This window comes from Stegostoma tigrinum, chromosome 20, assembly GCF_030684315.1.
Source record: "Stegostoma tigrinum isolate sSteTig4 chromosome 20, sSteTig4.hap1, whole genome shotgun sequence".
NCBI lineage: Eukaryota > Metazoa > Chordata > Chondrichthyes > Orectolobiformes > Stegostomatidae > Stegostoma > Stegostoma tigrinum.
In genome coordinates, this window is record NC_081373.1 from 9,857,597 (window position 1) to 9,879,492 (window position 21,896).

Here is a 21,896-nt window from a genome sequence, read left to right on the forward strand (position 1 = left end):
ACTACTTCATTACTATTGACCTTTTAACACATCTCAACATTTGACTTAGCTTGCTCACTGGCACCAGCCATTGTTGGAATAATTTCAATCTATTGTATAACAAGGACCCTCAGATTTTTCATGCGCATCATTTCCTTTACACCTAAGTAACAGCCCCCTGCTGGATCATGTTTAGCTCTATATAAAGCACTTTTCATTTCTCTAGAGCATCTTCCATTCCTACTAATGTTCAAATCCTGTAACTTATCCTGTACGTCACAGCACAGAAGGAAGGAGAGGGAGTGCGTAAGAAAGGGAGGGCAAGCATAAGCATTATTATGCTTAACCTCTCCCCCTCAGATCCAAAAGGGAAAAAATAGACAAAAAGACACATTTTTGACCCCGTTTCTCATCTTGTGTGCAAAACAAAAGCTTGAACAAAATCATTCTGTAAAACGAAACAGCTATTCAAAAAACATAGAATCAAATACGAATTTAAAAACATTTTTTCCATTTACATCATCTTATCCAACAACTTGAATGCAGTGTAAAATAGCAAAGCAAAGGGACCATCTGATACAGAAGGAATTAAATTTAGATTATTTGAATTAAAGCAGACATCAGACATCAGACATTAAACTGCACAATGTGGGCATTGGTAGATTTGCACCATCAGCTCTGCTTAAGCTTGTCAGTGGGGACATCATTGAATGGAAGGTTTTGACTCAGCATTAAACAAAATTAATATTCTGCATTGTCCAACAACACCCACAGAAATATGCAGGCACTGAAAGAACCAAAAACGTCAGGAGCAGTGAACTTTAGCCTGCTCTTTCCTCCTTGTAGTATCCATACGTAACCTCTCCAAGTTTAAAAGGATAACTTGACTCACACCAAAAAATTTTAATGTAACAATCTACAACATATATAGATATTTAAAATCAAAAAATAAAAGATGCTGGTCACCAATAAACTACTTACCATTATCTTGGCTGCCTAGCTCTGATTCTCCCCCACATTGTACTGTTAATAACTGTATCTTGTTGATGCTGATGCTGTTGGACAAGATAGATAGGAGCGTCAGATTTGACAAGTATCAAACAATCACAGCCCAGCGCTTCCAAAATATCAACTTCTCCTTTAAATTTAAAAATGAGGTCAACTTTATTAGTTTCCCCTGCTTTCCAGATTGCAACCGATTTCTTCACTCGTCACTGATTAATTTTTAAATGCCAATGTTTTGTCACTATCACTAATAACTCAAGGGCCATTGACAGACAGAGACAGAGAAAGTATGGGGGAGGGGGGAGAGAAAGGGCCGTTTCTCCCATCCACTGAGCAAGGCAGGGAGAGAAAGTTACAGGGGTATGGGAGAAGAGAGAGAGAAATAAAGAAAAAGTGGCAGGGAGGGAGAGAAAGAAGTGGGGGGGGGCGAAGAGAGAGAGAGAGAGAGAGAGAGAGAGAGAGAGAGAGAAAGTGAAAGGGGAAGAGAGAGGAAAAAAGTGAAAGGGAGAGAGACAGAAGAAAAGTGAAAGGGAGGAAGAAAAGAAAAATTGAACGGGAGAAAGAAAAGAAGTGAAAGGGGGAGAGAGAAAGAGAGAGAGAGAGAAAAAGAGTGAAAGGGGGAAGAGGAAAAAAGCAAAAGGGGGAGAGAGAGGTAAAAAGTGAAAGGGGGAGAGGAGAGGAAAAAAAAGTAAAAGGGAGAGAGACAGAAGAGTGAAAGGGAGGAAGAAAAATAGAGAGGGAGAGAGAAAAAAAGCGAAAGGGGAGAGAGAGAGAAAGTGAAAAGGGAGAGAAAAAAGTAAAAGGGAGAGAGATAGAGAAAAGTGAAAGGGAGAGAGAGAGGAAAAAAGTGAAAGGGAGAGAGAGAGAGAAAGCGAAAGGGAGAGAGAGAAAAAGTGAAAGGGAGAGAGATAGAGAAAGCGAAAGGGAGAGAGAAAAAAAGTGAAAGGGAGAGAGAGAGAGAGAGAGAGTGAAAGGGAGAGAGAGAGAGAGAGAGAAAGCGAAAGGGAGAGAGAAAAAAAGTGAAAGGGAGAGAGAGAGTGAAAGGGAGAGAGAGAGAAAAGTGAAAGGGAGAGAGAGAGAAAAGTGAAAGGGAGAGAGAGAGAAAAAAGTGAAAGGGAGAGAGAGAGGAAAAAAGTGAAAGGGAGAGAGAGAGAGAAAGCGAAAGGGAGAGAGAGAAAAAGTGAAAGGGAGAGAGATAGAGAAAGCGAAAGGGAGAGAGAAAAAAAGTGAAAGGGAGAGAGAGAGAGTGAAAGGGAGAGAGAGAGAGAGAGAGAGAGTGAAAGGGAGAGAGAGAGAGAGAGAGAGAGAAAGCGAAAGGGAGAGAGAAAAAAAGTGAAAGGGAGAGAGAGAGTGAAAGGGAGAGAGAGAGAAAAGTGAAAGGGAGAGAGAGAGAAAAAAGTGAAAGGGAGAGAGAGAGAAAAAAGTGAAAGGGAGAGAGAGAGAAAAAAGTGAAAGGGAGAGAGAAAAAAAGTGAAAGGGAGAGAGAAAAAAAGTGAAAGGGAGAGAGAAAAAAAGTGAAAGGGAGAGAGAGAGAGAGAAAAGTGAAAGGGAGAGAGAGAGAAAGGTGAAAGGGAGAGAGAGAGAAAGGTGAAAGGGAGAGAGAGAGAGAGACAGAAAAAAGTGAAAAGGGGGGAGAAGGGAAAAGTGAAAAGGGGAGAGAGAAAAAAAACGAAAGGGAGAGAGTGAGAAAGCATTGAAAGGAAGAGAGAGAAAGAAAAAAAGTGAAAGGAAGGGAGACAGAAAAAGAAAGAAAATAAGCAAAGAAAGGAGCTCGCGAGTAACAGACGAGAGAGAGAAAGAGAGAAAAGACTCCATGCTGCTTTCAGTCACCGGTTGAGGCGTCCGATATTGGCGCAGCTCGGGTTAAAATGGGGCACCAAGTGAGCGGCCGCGACCGCTCTCAGGCGCAGCTGATCCGGTCCCTCCTGAAGCCAGTGGCCGGTCTCAGGCCCAGCCGGAGTCACAAAGCTGCCTCATTCGACAAGACACTGTTCGGGGACTGTCCACAAACGGGAATCTCCCCAGGCGCTTCCCTTCGGCAGAAGTAAATAGCAACTTCAACCAGTTTCTAAATCCAAAAGGTAAAGTGTCTCAACTGCCTTGAAGTAAAACCACACGTTTAATAAAACAAATTCCTGAGGTTTGAGTGCTACTGAAGACCCAAAATATAAAGTCACCACTGTTTAACGAGGACCATTTTAACGTCTAATGTACGAAAACAAGAGTGAGGGCATTCTGTTTCGTTGTTTATAGAACAAAGTTCAATTTTAAACCTAAAATTAAGCACCTGGTATTTTGATTATTTATGAGATAAGTATAGCCAGGACCCTCAGAAAATATTTGAAAAGGGTGTTATTTGATAGAGACTGGTGCAGTCAGGAGGAGGCTGGTCAGAGTTAAGATGAGGAGAAACTGTTCCCATTAGCAGAAGAATTGAGAACGAAATGGTGTACATTTAAGGTGATTGCTTATTTTGGGAGTGAGAACCAGAGGAAATCTTTCACACAACAAAGATCAGGAAAGCGCTCCTTACCGCACGATGGAGGCAGATTCAACCAGCATCTTCATAAGGGAACAAAAGCAATAATCGCTGAAGAAATTCAGCAGGTCTGGTAGTATTCGTAGAGAGAAAGCAGAGTTAACGTTTTGGATCCAATGACCCTTCATCCAAATTGATAGTAACTGGGAAAAAGGTGACAAAGAATCACTGGACCCAAAACATAACTTACTCCCTCCACAATTTTTCAGGTCCAGTGGCCCTTCCAGCCACCCTTTCCCAGCTACTATCAATTCGGGTGAAGGGTCATCGGATCCAAAACGTTAACTTTCTTCAACAGTTTTTCTGTATTTGTTTGTTTTCCAGCACCTGCAGTTCCTTTGTTTCGTTTCACATTCAAAAGGGGAATTGGAATGGTTATCGGAAAAGTAAACAGTTGCAGGGTCACAGGGAGCAAGCAGGGGAGTGCTTCTGGACAAGTTGCTCTTGCAAAAAAAAGAGCAAGCACAGGAATGACAGGCTAAGTGGCTTCCTTCAGAGTAAAATCAGAATGGATACAGAGTCTTGGATCTATGTATTGTTATGAACCAGACCAGACCAGACCAAGCCCCTTCAAAGTATATTGATTAAAAAGTCTATACCCTAACTTTTTCTTATTTTAAAGACAAATACCAGGCATTGCATTCCAGTTGCATTTTGATTGGTCAAACTACCAGTCTTGAAGCTAAACACACTTTATTCAAACACTGTAGTCAAAATAAAATAAAGCATTGGAATAACAACTCTATTGGAAAGCTTAACAGAATAATAGCTTATTTACTACTTAAACAATAACTGTTCCAATATAGTAACACCCCCGAAATACACCCTTGGCAAAGGCAAATTCAGTAAAATACATAATCTCACATGCAATCCTAGCAGCAAGAAGAAAACACCCAGCTTTTAACTGTAACAAAGAGAGGAAAAACAGTTTCCTCATCCAAATTCAAGACCCCAGCAACTGCTGAAAGCTAAAACTAAAAATCCTGGTTCTGTGGGAGCTTGACCCCACCCATTCAGGCTGCTTCTATTGTTCTAACATTTAAAAAAAAAACCCAGGCCTCTCAAGCTGTATACTGTATTGGCTTTGAGTAGATTGCATTGTACCTCTGTCTCAAATTTTCTTCATAAATACAAACCAAGACAAAATATACCTCTCACAACCATAGTATCATCACAGTAAGTATTATTCAGTTATCAGTGCTTCAATTTTCTACTTATTTAAAATTAACTAAAAACTAAACCCATATGGCTTATGTTCACTAAAATAAAACAAAGAACTGCGAATACTGAAGATCTGAAACAAAAGCAGAAATTGCAGTTTTGGCAGAATCTGTGAAAAAAGTGGAGTTCATGTTATGAGTCCAGTGACGCTTCTTCAGAACTGATAGTAGCTTACAGATTACTGAAAACCCTGGATAGAATGGATCCAGAGAATGTATTTCCACTATTAGGAGAGACTAGAACCCAAGGGCATAGCCTCAGAGTGAAGTGCCAACCCTTTAGAACTGAGATGAGGAGGAATTTCTTCAGCCAGAAGGTGGTGAATCTGTGGACCTCATTGCCACAGAAGGCTGTGGAGGCCAAGTAATTGAGTATCTCTAAGACAGAGATAGGTTCTTGACTGGTAAGGGAATCAACAGTTACAGGGAGAAGGTGGGAGAATGGGGCTGAGAAACATACCTACCATGATCAGTGAGCAGACTCAATGGGCCAATTGCTTAATTCTGCTGCTATATCTTATGTTCCTGTAGCTGGTAAAAATGTTGAAGACAGTGGATGGGGGAAGGAGTGAGCAGATAGGCGAGATGGAGCCTGGAGAGAGAGCTTTTTTTCTCCTTGATATACAGTCAAGCATCCCTTTGTCTTCCTGTTGTTTTCACTCTCTCTGGGCTCCATCTACACCTGTTTGCTTGCTCCTTCACCCCCTTTTTCAGCATATATACTGTTTTTTCCTAGCTACTATCAGTTCTGAAGAAGGGTCACTGGACTCAAAACATTGATTCTGATTTTCTCTCCATAGATGCTGCCAGATCTGCTGAATTTCTGCAGCAATTGCTATTTTTATGGCTAGTATTCACCACATTTTATAGAGATTATTGTTTAATTTAGTAGATTTGTCAAACGCTATACAACACTCTAATTTAAATATTTACTTGTTAAACCAGTGTCTTGATTATTTTACATACTTATTTCAAGTTAGCAAAGTACGAATAAGTTCCAAACTTCAAATCCTCTTTTGCAGCTGTAAGTTACTTGTATGAACAGAACCAATTTCTGTTAAACTCCATTCTATTTAAAGTAGCCTGAACAGAGTACAATCCAAGTTACATATTAATACACCATTGCATTTTACCTAATTTACAAACCAACCTATTTAAATACACTGTTAACACCAGCCTTCCTACTTTACTGCAGTGTCCAAACATCCTGGCCCGAAACGTCAGCCTTCCTGCTCTTCTGATGCTGCTTAGCCTGCTGTGTGTATCCAGCTCTACACCTTGTTATCCCAAAAACAAATATTCATTTGTGGGATTGTACTGGGTTAGGAGGAGTCAACAAACAAATATTGGACGATTGAAATAGTGGGATAAATAAATATTTTATTTTGATTAGTATGTCATTTACACCAAAGAAGTATTTCAGATTGCATATCCTTTTGCAGATTAAACTCATCTCTCCTTCCACTTTGCACATATTCCTAAAGGGTTTCTGATCATTAAAAACCGTTTTGGAAGGGGCTGGAGAAAACATATCTGAATTCAAGACACCCCAATGCTTATGGTCACCCTTCCTTCAGTGCACTTTTTCCTGTACAGACCTAGACGTGGAGCCACAGGAAGCTACAGCAAGACAAGAAATGAAATAGTTGGATGTCTTGAGCATGAGCCTGTTTTGTTTCCTGTTACTTATTTCCAGGAATTATGACTCACTTTCGTTTTCTGGTGGCTGACCTTTACCATAGGGGTTGAGCTGGAAAATTTCTTTCACTTTCTCCTTTTCAGTTAAGGAACCCAATCTCTCTCTTTTTTTTCCTGATCCATATCTCTAGCTCTCTGTCAGTAATTCTCCATAATCACTCTCTCAGCCCCCTCTGGGTAAAGTTGCTATCTTCCTAGAGGGCCTTAGGGCTGCTCTCTTATGACAGAGACAGACACAGAAAGAGAGACAGACAGACACTTGACGGTCATCGTGCCTCAGATGAGACACAAGCCTCTGAAGGTAATCTCAGAAATTGAACCTGCACATTTTATGTCACTCTGCATTGCAAACTTATCATCCAGCCAACTGAATTAATCAACCCCCTTACTCCCCTTGAAGTGAATACCCAGATCTCAGAGATAGCAGGAACTGCTGATGCTGGAGAATCTGACATAACAAGGTGTAGAGTGGATGAACACAGTAACTTCTGAAGAAGGGTCTAGACCCAAAGTGTCAGCTTTCCTGCTCTTCTGATGCTGCTTAGCCTGCTGTGTTCATCCAGTTCTACACCTTGTTAACCCAGATCTCATTCTCCTTTCAGTCACTTTGCACATCTTTCCCAATCCCCACCGTTAGTCATTTTCCAGATCTAACTTCCTCTGCTCCCCACCTGATTTTCCAATCCCTGATGTCACTCTCCCTTTCGGTCATGGTAAGGTTATTCAAGAGGGTAGTTGAGAATAAATCAGGAGACTATAGGCCAGTGAACCTAACACCTGTGGGAGGGAAGTAATAGGGAAAAAAGATCTAAGGGACAGAATTAATTGCCACTTGGACGGGCAAGGATTAATCAACAATTGTCAGTAAAGGCTAACAAAGTTGACTTTTTTCAAGGAGGTGACTAAGCAAGTAGATGAGCCAACTACAATTAATGTAGTCTATGTCGACTTCAGTAAAGCTTTTAACAAGGCCTTACATGACAAACTGAACAAAATAGCAACAGCTAGGAAGACTTGAGGCCATGGGGGATTTAAAACAAGAATGAGAACCTTACAAAGCAGGGTACTGCTCATTGAGCAGAGGACTGATTTTAGTACATGGGACTTGGTACAAGTTACAGCACCATTTGCAAAGGCTTTGATGAGCTCACATTTACTCAAATCACTCTTTCTCCTTATTATTACCCAAATCCCATCCTTTTCTAATGTTTCCTAGGTTTTAACCTCTGCTTATTTTCAGTCATTGTCTTTACCATTGTCTTCACTATTATTTTTATTTCTTGCTCCACTTGCTCTCTCCCTCCTTCAGTATTATCCTGATTTTTCTCTCCATATAATAGTTGCTGATCCCTGTCTGTCTCTCACCACATCTCACGCTATAAATGCCCGTTCTATCTAATCTTGCACTTGCTAATTCATCTCCAGTTTTGGAATTGCTCATTTACCGTCGCTGGCATCTTCCCCGGTAAAATCCCTACTGGCTCACATTCTGGCTACTGCCTTTGGCAAGGGTACCCATCCTCTGTCCCTCAAATCCAAAAGCCATATGCTTCAGCCTAACAGATGCACAGCTGGGTCAAACAATCATCAACAAATCTATTGCACCACAACATCTCTTCTGCTAAAACAGCCCATTATTCCAAAGCAAGGTGAACAGCAATCAAAACCCCTGGCTTCCTGTCACCACTACTGTTTCCTTAAACTCCCTTCTTCCTGTCTTCAGTTCTATGTTCAAAGGGACCAGGAACTCAGATCAAAATAATCCATTCTTTTTCTGGCTTTCTCAGGCTTTCTCCCCTTTTCCACCAAGTCAAGCTTCACCCCAGGGCATCATCATCCTCTGCGCCTGATCATCCTTGATCTTCTCCATCACCCCTCATGATCTCTTGAAGCTTATCTACAGGACCCAGCCTCTTCCCCTCCAGAGTCTGTTCTCACTACTGTCAAACTCCTTTCCTGGCCTCCCACTCCAGCTGATGGCAGGAACTTCCTCCTCCTCTTTCAAACTAGTCGCTGCCATTCCACTGCTCAGAAGCTCATCCTTTTTTTTAAAAACGTAATTAATCCATCTTCAGCTTCCTTTTCTTTCAACATATTGTTCAGTCTTCTCAAAAGCATTCCCACAACTCCTCATATAGGTCTCTACAATTGGATATCTGCTCCTGTCACAAGCCTAAAACCAAAGTCAGAATGAGATACTCCAGGACTAGTACTATTCCTCATCTCAACTTGCCTCGAGCCTTTGATTAGAATCAACTGTACCATTCTGCTCAATGTCTCTCCTCCACTCTGCAGGGCTGCCCTCACTTAATTTCACTCCTCCCCATCCACATTGTTACCCCTGGGAACTTTCTTCGACCCACTCCTCTTCCTTGTCTACCAAACTGCCCCAGAGATCCACTGGTGCACCAAAAGGCACATTTCACAACAGATGCTGACCATTCTGCTTGTTAGACCTACTCCTCTCTTCAATTTGATCAGGGACTTAACTGTTCTCCAGCCTTTGCTTCATACCTTTTAATTACCTTGTCTAATAAAACTCCAACTATTTCAGTGATATCATCCGGCTCTTTCTCTCTCTGTTCCCCTCCACAGATTGCTATGTAACATTCAGTCTTTGAAGATGGATGCAGAAAACTAGCCTTCTTCTGCATCCTAACAATTCTGATTCTAATGATGGCACGTTCCTTCAGTTAAAACAAAGTGAGGAACAGAGCCATTATTTTTAAGCAACAAACTCTTAACGCATCACCAATTCTGAACTGAACATCCAAACCCATTCCATCCTCCTTTTGATTGCCTAGAGTCAGGTTCATCCTTTAGCAGAGCTAACCTTCACTCTGCTATTAACATCTATTCTGGACCATAAAATAAGAGCAGAATTAGGTCATTCATGCCACCATTCAGTCATGTTTCTCAACCCCATTCTCCTGCCTTCCCCCCGCCATGTAATCTTTGACCCCTCACTCCAATCTCTCTTCTTTACAAACACAACACTCCCTGTACATTTGTCTGTGACATTTGTTATCACTAATCTCCCTCATTGTCTGACCCCTTCTGTTCACCTGCATTTTTCTACAGCATAAAATCCATCCCCCTTCAGTTCTGAAGAAGAATCAAAATCAAACTCAAAACATGAACTCTGTTTCTCCCCCTCCATCCACGCTCCCAAAAACTGTGTTTGTCCAGCCCTTTTGGTTTTTATTACAGACTTTCAACATTTACAGTTTTTTTTTGCCTGTGTTTTGGGACACAAACCCTCAGAATCTCTGACATCACCTACTTCCAAATTTCTAATATTGCCCTCCATTCCTTTCTCTGTCAAACCTTTGGCAAGTTCTAGATTCTGATCCTGTGCTGTCTGACCTCACATCACAGGGACAGAGACATTAATCAATTTTAAAAAGTGACCATGCTGTATCAAGTGTGCCTTCCATGTTCCCAGTCATAATACAGTACTGCCTTTATAGTTAGTTATTTATTAATTAATCATAGTCTCTCTCTCTCTCTCTCTCTCTCCCCCTCTCTCCCTGACACCTTCTAATCATTCCTACCATCTCTCTCTTCCTTTCTCAGTGATTACTCTTAGAGTTACACAGCACAGAAACAGACCCTTCAGTCCAACCAGTCCATGTCAGACATAATCTTAAATTAAACTAGTCCCACCTACCTGATCCTGGCCCATATCCCTCTAAACCTTTTCTATTCATGTACTTATCTAACATGCCAATCATTATTTTTATCTCTTCCCAATTATCTGGATTTTCTCCATCTAGTAATTACCCTAACACCTCTCCCACTTTATTTCTTATTTTTACAAATACTCAGGCTCTCTCTCCCCTCACTTTACTATCATTCTATCAACCACTTGTTTTTGGCCACAATCAGACTGACTTTTGACATTTTGTTCGTGCAATTATCCCACCCTTACTTCCAGCTTGTCTACTCACTGTTCACACGTTGATCTTTCCCCCCGTCACTGCAGGCATCTCTGTATTTTTCCCCGCCTCTTTTTCTACAATGGCATTGATATCTCTCTCTCTCTCTCTCTCTCTTTAACTGATCAATTTTTTGTCATTTTTCAATAATCACTGTCCCTCTGTCCCTACACAGCCCCATCAAACCCTACCTCTTCAGGTCAAATTCTTCCAAACTTTTCGCACTCCTCCCATGTCCTGTGTCACCATGCAACGCCTGAAGCTTTGTGCTGTAACCAGTGAGTTAAATTTGCTTATTCAAGAGGTCATCTGTTTAAATCTAGTATCAGGAATTTGCAAAATTGGTAGTGCTACACACACACACAAACTTTCAGCATCTCGATCAATGTCTGGAGCTGGGATCCATCAAAAGTGGAAACTCTGAACATTTTAGGAAAAAAAACCCTTTAATTTGAATTGTAATTGAAATAAATCATTTTGGTGGTAATTGGCGGAAAAGAAAAAAATGTCGAGTCTTTGGTTTTCCTAAGAATTTTTTCTTGTGTGTTTTGGGAAAGAAACACAGCGAATGATTTGTCACGAGTCACAGTATCGCCAGCGGCTCTCTTGATGCAACATCCAGGCAATGAAGCTGATTCATTAGGAGTGCTGTCACAGGGACACCAACCCCCCCACCCCCGGCACAAACAAATCAGCACTCAGGGAATTATGCAAGGGATACAAACAGTTAAACCCTAAACCTCAGGATAAACTACCGAAAGGTCACTTGAGCACTTCCTCAGAGAAGAGAGTTGGGGCACTTTTTCTAAAAAATGGCTCTTTGGGGAGGAAGAGCCACGGAATTACTCTGGTCGAATTCCCGAGGACAGTTGTGTCCGCTGAGGCAGCTTGGTTAAAATGGCCTCCACAATTTGTGGTTTGGATCATGTCAGGGGAACAGCACACCCCTAACCACGATCGCGGTGTCCCTTTAAAATTGAACTACGATCTGATGAGGGTAGGGGCCTCCAGTTTGACTGCTCCATACCCCTTAGCTCCAAAGCCTATTTCCGCCTCTCGGCCTTCGAAACTGAATGCCAGCTGCTTTAAAACAAAAATCAACAGCAAGTTCGGTTTGGGGGGGGGCGAAAGAGAGGTCGAGGTTGCAATTTTGTGATCTCTTCAGATGTATTTGATGTTTTGCCAGGCTTAATTAACAGAGAGAGATTCCTATTCGCAATATTAGGCAAGAGTCGCGAATCCAATTACGGGAAGGAAGGCAGACTCAGAATCGGGAACAAGCACAAATAAGTCCACCCCACCCCGCGTTGGTACTCAACTCCGAAGGGACGATCACGGAGGGGAAGGGACTGCTGACTGTAAGCAAAAGTGCACGAACAACGCTTACTCATGTCTGCGCCTATATAAAGCTGACGGCGGGAGCGGGGGGGGGGGGGGGGTGCGGTGAAAGAGAGAGAGAGAGAGAGAGAGCCAAACCAAGCCAGACAGCAGATCAGGAAGACTGCAACAACAGAGAGAAGAAGCAGACACATTGTAGCGATCCAGCCAAAAAGCGCCAGCCTGAAACTGACTGACACACTCGGATACAATTAACTTACTTTGTAACAGGTTCCTGAAAAGTTCGCTACACCTAGATCCTTGAAGCAACCCTTCCCCACACCCCCCACTCTTCTCTCCTCCAGTTTTGTTGCTGGGTTTGTTTTGATTCCGTCAAGATGATCATATGACCAGCACCACAAACCCTCCCCCATCCCCTGTCACATGCTCCCGTGTCATCTGCGGCCTTAAAGCGAGGATGTCTCTCCTTTCTCCCCACCTCCCCTTCGTAAGTTTGTGGGGTTTTGTTTTGGGTGTGAGTGCCGAGGATGAATGCAAATATTCCAACACAGCATTTCTTTTTGAATCCCTCCACGAAAGTATAATTGCCTCGATAGGGACTGCACCAGTCGCTGATTCTCATTTGGGGTTAGTGAGGCTGGGTCCAGTCGAGTTAATCTCAGGTCAGAAAGGGAAGCAAATCCGCGTCCATCCCTTCCTCCCGACACTCCGTGAAAACGGGCGCTGAAAGTCGCGGGGGAAGAGAGAGACTGGGTGGGGGGGGGGGGGGGGGAAGAGAGAGACTGGGTGGGGGGGGGGGGGGGAAGAGAGACTGGGGGGGGGGGGGAGAGAGAGAGACTGGGTGGGGGGGGGAGAGAGAGAGAGACTGGGTGGGGGGGGGAGAGAGAGAGAGACTGGGTGGGGGGGGGAGAGAGACTGGGTGGGGGGGGGAGAGAGACTGGGTGGGGGGGGGAGAGAGACTGGGTGGGGGGGGGAGAGAGACTGGGTGGGGGGGGGGGAGAGAGAGAGACTGGGTGGGGGGGGGAGAGAGACTGGGTGGGGGGGGGGAGAGAGACTGGGTGGGGGGGGGGGAGAGAGACTGGGTGGGGGGGGGGGGAGAGAGACTGGGTGGGGGGGGGAGAGAGACTGGGTGGGGGGGGGGGAGAGAGAGAGAGAGAGAGACTGGGTGGGGGGGGGAGAGAGAGAGACTGGGTGGGGGGGGGAGAGAGAGAGACTGGGTGGGGGGGGGGGAGGAGAGAGAGACTGGGTGGGGGGGGGGGAGAGAGAGACTGGGTGGGGGGGGAGAGAGAGACTGGGTGGGGGGGGGGAGAGAGAGAGAGACTGGGTGGGGGGGGGAGGGAGAGAGAGACTGGGTGGGGGGGGGAGGGAGAGAGAGACTGGGTGGGGGGGGGAGGGAGAGAGAGACTGGGTGGGGGGGGGGGAGAGAGAGACTGGGTGGGGGGGGGGGAGAGAGAGAGACTGGGTGGGGGGGGGGGAGAGAGAGAGACTGGGTGGGGGGGGGGAGAGAGACTGGGTGGGGGGGGGGAGAGAGACTGGGTGGGGGGGGGGAAGGGAGAGAGAGAGACTGGGTGGGGGGGGGGAAGAGAGAGACGGGGGGGGAAGAGAGAGACGGGGTGGGGAAGAGAGAGAGAGACGGGGTGGGGGGGGGGGAGAGAGAGACGGGGTGGGGGGGGGAGAGAGACGGGGTGGGGGGGGGAGAGAGACGGGGTGGGGGGGGGAGAGAGACGGGGTGGGGGGGGGGAGAGAGACGGGGGGGGGGGAGAGAGACGGGGGGGGGGAGAAGAGAGAGAGACGGGGGGGGGGGAGAGAGAGAGAGACGGGGGGGGGGAGAAGAGAGAGAGACGGGGGGGGGGGAAGAGAGAGGGGGGGGGAAGAGAGGGGGGGGGGAAGAGAGGGGGGGGGGGAAGAGAGAGAGACGGGGGGGGGGAAGAGAGAGAGACGGGGGGGGGGAAGAGAGAGAGACGGGGGGGGGAAGAGAGAGAGACGGGGGGGGGGGGAAGAGAGAGAGACGGGGGGGGGAAGAGAGAGAGACGGGGGGGGGGGAAGAGAGACGGGGGGGGAAGAGAGAGAGACGGGGGGGGGAAGAGAGACGGGGGGGGGGAAGAGAGACGGGGGGGGGGAAGAGAGAGACGGGGGGGGGGAAGAGAGAGACGGGGGGGGGAAGAGAGAGACGGGGGGGGGAAGAGAGAGACGGGGGGGGAAGAGAGAGACGGGGTGGGGGGGGGGGGAGAGAGAGACGGGGTGGGGGGGGGGGAGAGAGAGACGGGGTGGGGAAGAGAGAGACGGGGGGGGGGAAGAGAGAGACGGGGGGGGGGGAAGAGAGAGACGGGGTGGCGGGGGGGGAGAGAGAGACGGGGTGGCGGGGGGGGAGAGAGAGACGGGGTGGGGGGGGGGGGAGAGAGAGACGGGGTGGGGGGGGGGAGAGAGAGACGGGGTGGGGAAGAGAGAGACGGGGGGGGGGGAAGAGAGAGACGGGGGGGGGGGAAGAGAGAGACGGGGGGGGGGAAGAGAGAGACGGGGTGGCGGGGGGGGAGAGAGAGACGGGGTGGCGGGGGGGGAGAGAGAGACGGGGTGGGGGGGGGGGGGAAGAGAGACTGGGGGGGGGGGGGGAGAGAGAGAGAGACTGGGTGGGGGGGGGGGAGAGAGAGAGAGACTGGGTGGGGGGGGGGGAGAGAGAGAGAGACTGGGTGGGGGGGGGGGAGAGAGAGAGAGACTGGGTGGGGGGGGGAGAGAGACTGGGTGGGGGGGGGAGAGAGACTGGGTGGGGGGGGGGGAGAGAGAGAGACTGGGTGGGGGGGGGGAGAGAGACTGGGTGGGGGGGGGGGGAGAGAGACTGGGTGGGGGGGGGGGAGAGAGACTGGGTGGGGGGGGGGGAGAGAGAGAGACTGGGTGGGGGGGGGGAGAGAGACTGGGTGGGGGGGGGGGGAGAGAGACTGGGTGGGGGGGGGGGAGAGAGACTGGGTGGGGGGGGGGGGAGAGAGAGAGAGAGAGAGACTGGGTGGGGGGGGGGAGAGAGAGAGACTGGGTGGGGGGGGGGGGAGGAGAGAGAGACTGGGTGGGGGGGGGGGAGAGAGAGACTGGGTGGGGGGGGAGACTGGGTGGGGGGGGGGAGAGAGAGAGACTGGGTGGGGGGGGGAGGGAGAGAGAGACTGGGTGGGGGGGGGGGAGAGAGAGAGAGACTGGGTGGGGGGGGGGAGAGAGAGAGAGACTGGGTGGGGGGGGGAGGGAGAGAGAGACTGGGTGGGGGGGGGAGGGAGAGAGACTGGGTGGGGGGGGGGGAGAGAGAGAGACTGGGTGGGGGGGGGGGAGAGAGAGAGACTGGGTGGGGGGGGGGGAGAGAGACTGGGTGGGGGGGGGGAGAGAGACTGGGTGGGGGGGGGGAAGGGAGAGAGAGACTGGGTGGGGGGGGGGAAGAGAGAGACTGGGTGGGGGGGGGAAGAGAGAGACGGGGGGGGAAGAGAGAGACGGGGTGGGGGGGGGGAAGAGAGAGACGGGGGGGGGAAGAGAGAGACGGGGTGGGGGGGGGGAGAGAGACGGGGGGGGGAAGAGAGAGACGGGGTGGGGGGGGGAGAGACGGGGTGGGGGGGGGGGAGAGACGGGGTGGGGGGGGGAGAGAGAGACGGGGTGGGGGGGGGAGGGAGAGAGACTGGGTGGGGGGGGAGAAGAGAGAGAGACGGGGGGGGGGAGAAGAGAGAGAGACGGGGGGGGGGGAGAAGAGAGAGAGACGGGGGGGGGGAGAAGAGAGAGAGACGGGGGGGGGGAGAAGAGAGAGAGACGGGGGGGGGGAAGAAGGAAGAGAGGGGGGGGGGGAAGAGAGGGGGGGGGGGAAGAGAGGGGGGGGGGGAAGAGAGAGAGACGGGGGGGGGAAGAGAGAGAGACGGGGGGGGGGGAAGAGAGACGGGGGGGGGGGAAGAGAGACGGGGGGGGGGGGAAGAGAGAGACGGGGGGGGGAAGAGAGAGACGGGGGGGGGGAAGAGAGAGACGGGGGGGGGGAAGAGAGAGACGGGGTGGGGGGGGGGAAGAGAGAGACGGGGGGGGAAGAGAGAGACGGGGGGGGGAAGAGAGAGAGAGACGGGGTGGGGGGGGGGGGAGAGAGAGACGGGGTGGGGGGGGGAGAGAGACGGGGTGGGGGGGGGAGAGAGACGGGGTGGGGGGGGGAGAGAGACGGGGTGGGGGGGGGAGAGAGAGACGGGGGGGGGGGAGAAGAGAGAGAGACGGGGGGGGGGAGAAGAGAGAGAGACGGGGGGGGGGAGAAGAGAGAGAGACGGGGGGGGGGGGAAGAGAGAGAGACGGGGGGGGGGGAAGAGAGGGGGGGGGGAAGAGAGGGGGGGGGGAAGAGAGAGAGACGGGGGGGGGGAAGAGAGAGAGACGGGGGGGGGAAGAGAGAGAGACGGGGGGGGGGAAGAGAGAGAGACGGGGGGGGGGGAAGAGAGAGAGACGGGGGGGGGGAAGAGAGAGAGACGGGGGGGGGAAGAGAGACGGGGGGGGGAAGAGAGACGGGGGGGGGGGAAGAGAGACGGGGGGGGGGGAAGAGAGAGACGGGGGGGGGGGAAGAGAGAGACGGGGGGGGGAAGAGAGAGACGGGGGGGGGAAGAGAGAGACGGGGGGGGAAGAGAGAGACGGGGGGGGAAGAGAGAGACGGGGTGGGGGGGGGGGAGAGAGAGACGGGGTGGGGGGGGGGGAGAGAGAGACGGGGTGGGGAAGAGAGAGACGGGGGGGGGGAAGAGAGAGACGGGGGGGGGGGAAGAGAGAGACGGGGTGGCGGGGGGAGAGAGAGACGGGGTGGCGGGGGGGGAGAGAGAGACGGGGTGGCGGGGGGGGAGAGAGAGACGGGGTGGCGGGGGGGGAGAGAGAGACGGGGTGGCGGGGGGGGAGAGAGAGACGGGGTGGCGGGGGGGGAGAGAGAGACGGGGTGGCGGGGGGGGGAAGAGAGAGACGGGGTGGCGGGGGGGGGAAGAGAGAGACGGGGTGGCGGGGGGGGGAAGAGAGAGACGGGGGGGGGAAGAGAGAGACGGGGGGGGGAAGAGAGAGACGGGGGGGGGGAAGAGAGAGACGGGGGGGGAAGAGAGAGACGGGGGGGGGGAAGAGAGAGACGGGGGGGGGAAGAGAGAGACGGGGGGGGGAAGAGAGAGACGGGGGGGGGGGGAAGAGAGAGACGGGGGGGGGGGAAGAGAGAGACGGGGGGGGGGGAAGAGAGAGACGGGGGGGGGGGAAGAGAGAGACGGGGGGGGGGGAAGAGAGAGACGGGGGGGGGGGAAGAGAGAGACGGGGGGGGGAAGAGGGGGTGGGGGGGGGAAGAGAGAGACGGGGTGGGGGGGGGGAAGAGAGAGACGGGGTGGGGGGGGGAAGAGAGAGACGGGGTGGGGGGGGGGGGAAGAGAGAGACGGGGGGGGAAGAGAGAGACGGGGTGGGGGGGGGGAAGAGAGAGACGGGGGGGGGGGAAGAGAGAGACGGGGTGGGGGGGGGGAAGAGAGAGACGGGGGGGGGGAAGAGAGAGACGGGGGGGAAAGAGAGAGACGGGGTGGGGGGGGGGGAAGAGAGAGACGGGGGGGGAAGAGAGAGACGGGGTGGGGGAAGAGAGAGACGGGGGGGGGAAGAGAGAGACGGGGGGGGGGAAGAGAGAGACGGGGTGGGGGGGGGAAGAGAGAGACGGGGGGGGGGGGAAGAGAGAGACGGGGTGGGGGGGGGGGAAGAGAGAGACGGGGTGGGGGGGGGGGGGAAGAGAGAGACGGGGTGGGGGGGGGGGAAGAGAGAGACGGGGTTGGGGGGGGGGGGGAAGAGAGAGAGACGGGGGGGGAAGAGAGAGACGGGGTGGGGGGGGGGGGAAGAGAGAGACGGGGGGGGAAGAGAGAGACGGGGTGGGGGGGGGGAAGAGAGAGACGGGGTGGGGGGGGGGAAGAGAGAGACGGCGGGGGAAGAGAGAGACGGGGTGGGGGGGGGGGAAGAGAGAGACGGGGGGGGGGGAAGAGAGAGACGGGGTTGGGGGGGGGAAAGAGAAAGACGGGGTGGGGGGGGGGGAAGAGAGAGACGGGGTGGGGGGGGGGAAGAGAGAGACGGGGTGGGGGGGGGGAAGAGAGAGACGGGGTTGGGGGGGGGGGGGAAGAGAGAGAGACGGGGGGGGAAGAGAGAGACGGGGTGGGGGGGGGGGGAAGAGAGAGACGGGGGGGGAAGAGAGAGACGGGGTGGGGGGGGGGAAGAGAGAGACGGCGGGGGAAGAGAGAGACGGGGTGGGGGGGGGGGAAGAGAGAGACGGGGGGGGGGGGAAGAGAGAGACGGGGGGGGGGAAAGAGAGAGACGGGGTTGGGGGGGGGGAAGAGAGAGACGGGGTTGGGGGGGAAGAGAGAGACGGGGTTGGGGGGGGGGGGAAAGAGAAAGACGGGGTGGGGGGGGGGGGGAAGAGAGAGACGGGGTGGGGGGGGGGGAAGAGAGAGACGGGGTGGGGGGGGGGGGAAGAGAGAGACGGGGTGGGGGGGGGGGGGAAGAGAGAGACGGGGTGGGGGGGGGGGGGAAGAGAGAGACGGGGTTGGGGGGGGGGGAAGAGAGAGAGACGGGGGGGGAAGAGAGAGACAGGGGGGGAAGAGAGAGACGGGGTGGGGGGGGGGGGAAGAGAGAGACGGGGTTGGGGGGGGGGGGAAGAGAGAGACGGCGGGGGAAAGAGAGAGACGGGGGGGGGAAGAGAGAGACGGGGGGGGAAGAGAGAGACGGGGGGGGGAAAGAGAGAGACGGGGGGGGGGGGAAGAGAGAGACGGGGGGGGGGGGAAGAGAGAGACGGGGGGGGGAAGAGAGAGAGGGGGGAGGGGGGAAGAGAGAGAGAGAGACGGGGGGGTCGGGGGGGGAAGAGAGACGGGGGGGTCGGGGGGGGAAGAGAGAGAAGGGGTGGGGGTGGGGGGGGGGAACAGAGAGACGGGGTGGGGGGGGGAGAGAGAGACGTGGTTGGGGGGGGAGAGAGAGACGGGGGGGGGGGAAGAGAGAGACGGGGGGGGGGAAGAGAGAGACGGGGGGGGGGGGAAGAGAGAGACGGGGGGGGGGAAGAGAGAGACGGGGGGGGGGGAAGAGAGAGAGAGAGACGGGGGGTGGGGGGGGGGGAAGAGAGAGACGGGGTGGGGGTGGGGGGGGGGGAAGAGAGAGACGGGGGGGGGGAAGAGAGAGACGGGGTTGGGGGGAGAGAGAGACGGGGTTGGGGGGGGAGAGAGAGACGGGGTTGGCGGGGGGGAAGAGAGAGACGGGGTTGGGGGGGGGGGAAGAGAGAGACTGGGTGGGGGGGGGGGGAAGAGAAAGAAGGGGTGGGGGGGGAGGAGAGAGACGGGGGGGGGGGAAGAGGGAGAGAGACGGGGGGGGGGGGAAGAGAGAGAAGGGGCGGTGGGGAAGAGAGAGAAGGGGCGGTGGGGAAGAGAGAGAAGGGGCGGTGGGGAAGAGAGAGAAGGGGCGGTGGGGAAGAGAGAGAAGGGGCGGTGGGGAAGAGAGAGAAGGGGCGGTGGGGAAGAGAGAGAAGGGGCGGTGGGGAAGAGAGAGAAGGGGCGGTGGGGAAGAGAGAGAAGGGGCGGTGGGGAAGAGAGAGAAGGGGCGGTGGGGAAGAGAGAGAAGGGGCGGTGGGGAAGAGAGAGAAGGGGCGGTGGGGAAGAGAGAGAAGGGGCGGTGGGGAAGAGAGAGAAGGGGCGGTGGGGAAGAGAGAGAAGGGGCGGTGGGGAAGAGAGAGAAGGGGCGGTGGGGAAGAGAGAGAAGGGGCGGTGGGGAAGAGAGAGAAGGGGCGGTGGGGAAGAGAGAGAAGGGGCGGTGGGGAAGAGAGAGAAGGGGCGGTGGGGAAGAGAGAGAAGGGGCGGTGGGAAGAGAGAGAAGGGGCGGTGGGGAAGAGAGAGAAGGGGCGGTGGGGAAGAGAGAGAAGGGGCGGTGGGGAAGAGAGAGAAGGGGCGGTGGGGAAGAGAGAGAAGGGGCGGTGGGGAAGAGAGAGAAGGGGCGGTGGGGAAGAGAGAGAAGGGGCGGTGGGGAAGAGAGAGAAGGGGCGGTGGGGAAGAGAGAGAAGGGGCGGTGGGGAAGAGAGAGAAGGGGCGGTGGGGAAGAGAGAGAAGGGGCGGTGGGGAAGAGAGAGAAGGGGCGGTGGGGAAGAGAGAGAAGGGGCGGTGGGGAAGAGAGAGAAGGGGCGGTGGGAAGAGAGAGAAGGGGCGGTGGGGAAGAGAGAGAAGGGCGTGGGAAGAGAGAGAAGGGGCGGTGGGGAAGAGAGAGAAGGGGCGGTGGGGAAGAGAGAGAAGGGGCGGTGGGAAGAGAGAGAAGGGGCGGTGGGGAAGAGAGAGAAGGGGCGGTGGGGAAGAGAGAGAAGGGGCGGTGGGGAAGAGAGAGAAGGGGCGGTGGGAAGAGAGAGAAGGGGCGGTGGGGAAGAGAGAGAAGGGGCGGTGGGGAAGAGAGAGAAGGGGCGGTGGGGAAGAGAGAGAAGGGGCGGTGGGGAAGAGAGAGAAGGGGCGGTGGGGAAGAGAGAGAAGGGGCGGTGGGAAGAGAGAGAAGGGGCGGTGGGGAAGAGAGAGAAGGGGCGGTGGGGAAGAGAGAGAAGGGGCGGTGGGGAAGAGAGAGAAGGGGCGGTGGGGAAGAGAGAGAAGGGGCGGTGGGGAAGAGAGAGAAGGGGCGGTGGGGAAGAGAGAGAAGGGGCGGTGGGGAAGAGAGAGAAGGGGCGGTGGGGAAGAGAGAGAAGGGGCGGTGGGGAAGAGAGAGAAGGGGCGGTGGGGAAGAGAGAGAAGGGGCGGTGGGGAAGAGAGAGAAGGGGCGGTGGGGAAGAGAGAGAAGGGGCGGTGGGGAAGAGAGAGAAGGGGCGGTGGGGGAAGAGAGAGAAGGGGCGGTGGGGAAGAGAGAGAAGGGGCGGTGGGGAAGAGAGAGAAGGGGCGGTGGGGAAGAGAGAGAAGGGGCGGTGGGGGAAGAGAGAGAAGGGGCGGTGGGGAAGAGAGAGAAGGGGCGGTGGGGAAGAGAGAGAAGGGGCGGTGGGGAAGAGAGAGAAGGGGCGGTGGGGAGAGAGGGGGGGGAGAGAGAGAAGGGGCGGTGGGGAAGAGAGAGAAGGGGCGGTGGGGAAGAGAGAGAAGGGGCGGTGGGGGAGAGAGAGAAGGGGCGGTGGGGTGGGAGAGAGAAGGGGCGGTGGGGGGAGAGAGAGAGAAGGGGCGGTGGGGAGAGAGAGAAGGGGCGGTGGGGAAGAGAGAGAAGGGGCGGTGGGGAGAGAGAGAAGGGGCGGTGGGGGAGAGAGAGAAGGGGCGGTGGGGAGGGAGAGAGAAGGGGCGGTGGGGAGAGAGAGAAGGGGCGGTGGGGGGGGAGAGAGAAGGGGCGGTGGGGGGGAGAGAGAAGGGGCGGTGGGGGGGAGAGAGAAGGGGCGGTGGGGGGAGAGAGAAGGGGCGGTGGGGGGGAGAGAGAAGGGGCGGTGGGGGGGAGAGAGAAGGGGCGGTGGGGGGGAGAGAGAAGGGGCGGTGGGGGGGAGAGAGAAGGGGCGGTGGGGGGAGAGAGAAGGGGCGGTGGGGGGAGAGAGAGGGGCGGTGGGGGGGAGAGAGAAGGGGCGGTGGGGGGGAGAGAGAGGGGGGTGGGGGGAGAGAGAAGGGGCGGTGGGGGGGAGAGAGAAGGGGCGGTGGGGGGAGAGAAGGGCGGGGGGGGGAGAGAGAAGGGGCGGTGGGGGGGAGAGAGAAGGGCGGGGGGGGAGAGAGAAGGGGCGGGGGGGGGGGGAGAGAGAAGGGGCGGTGGGGGTGGGGGGGAGAGAGAAGGGGCGGTGGGGTGGGGGGGAGAGAGAAGGGGCGGTGGGGGTGGGGGGGAGAGAGAAGGGGCGGTGGGGGTGGGGGGGGAGAGAGAAGGGGCGGTGGGGGTGGGGGGGGAGAGAGAAGGGGCGGGGTGGGGGGTGGGGGGGAGAGAGAAGGGGCGGTGGGGGTGGGGGGGAGAGAGGGGGTGGGGGTGGGGGGGAGAGAGAAGGGGCGGTGGGGGTGGGGGGGGGAGAGAGAAGGGGCGGTGGGGGTGGGGGGGGGGAAGAGAGAAGGGCGCGGTGGGGTGGGTGGGGGTGGGGAAGAGAGAGAAGGGGCGGGTGGCGGTGGGGGTGGGGGTGGGGGTGGGGAAGAGAGAGAAGGGCGGGTGGCGGTGGGGGTGGGGTGGGGGGGGGGAGAGAGAAGGGGTGGTGGGGGTGGGGGTGGGGGGAAGAGAAGGGGTGGTGGGGGTGGGGGTGGGGAA

At 54.6% G+C, this 21,896-nt stretch overlaps 1 protein-coding gene across 16 annotated transcripts in view; it reads right to left on the reverse strand.

The window, feature by feature from the left end:
* LOC125461688 (CREB3 regulatory factor-like) overlaps positions 1-21,896 on the reverse strand; it is a 169,935-nt gene that overhangs the window by 128,032 nt on the left and 20,007 nt on the right. For 11 of the 16 annotated variants that reach the window (XM_059652987.1, XM_059652986.1, XM_059652985.1 and 8 more), the window contains one exon: positions 961-1,034. Coding sequence is in view for 4 of the 16 variants with exons in the window: in XM_059652988.1 (XP_059508971.1) it covers positions 961-963 (3 nt within the window). In the remaining 12 variants the exon portion in view is untranslated. Of the gene's footprint in view, positions 1-960; positions 1,035-2,814; positions 2,886-11,977; positions 12,086-21,896 lie in introns of those variants that run through there. The other 5 variants (XM_048550707.2, XM_048550705.2, XM_048550699.2 and 2 more) reach the window with 3 other exon arrangements.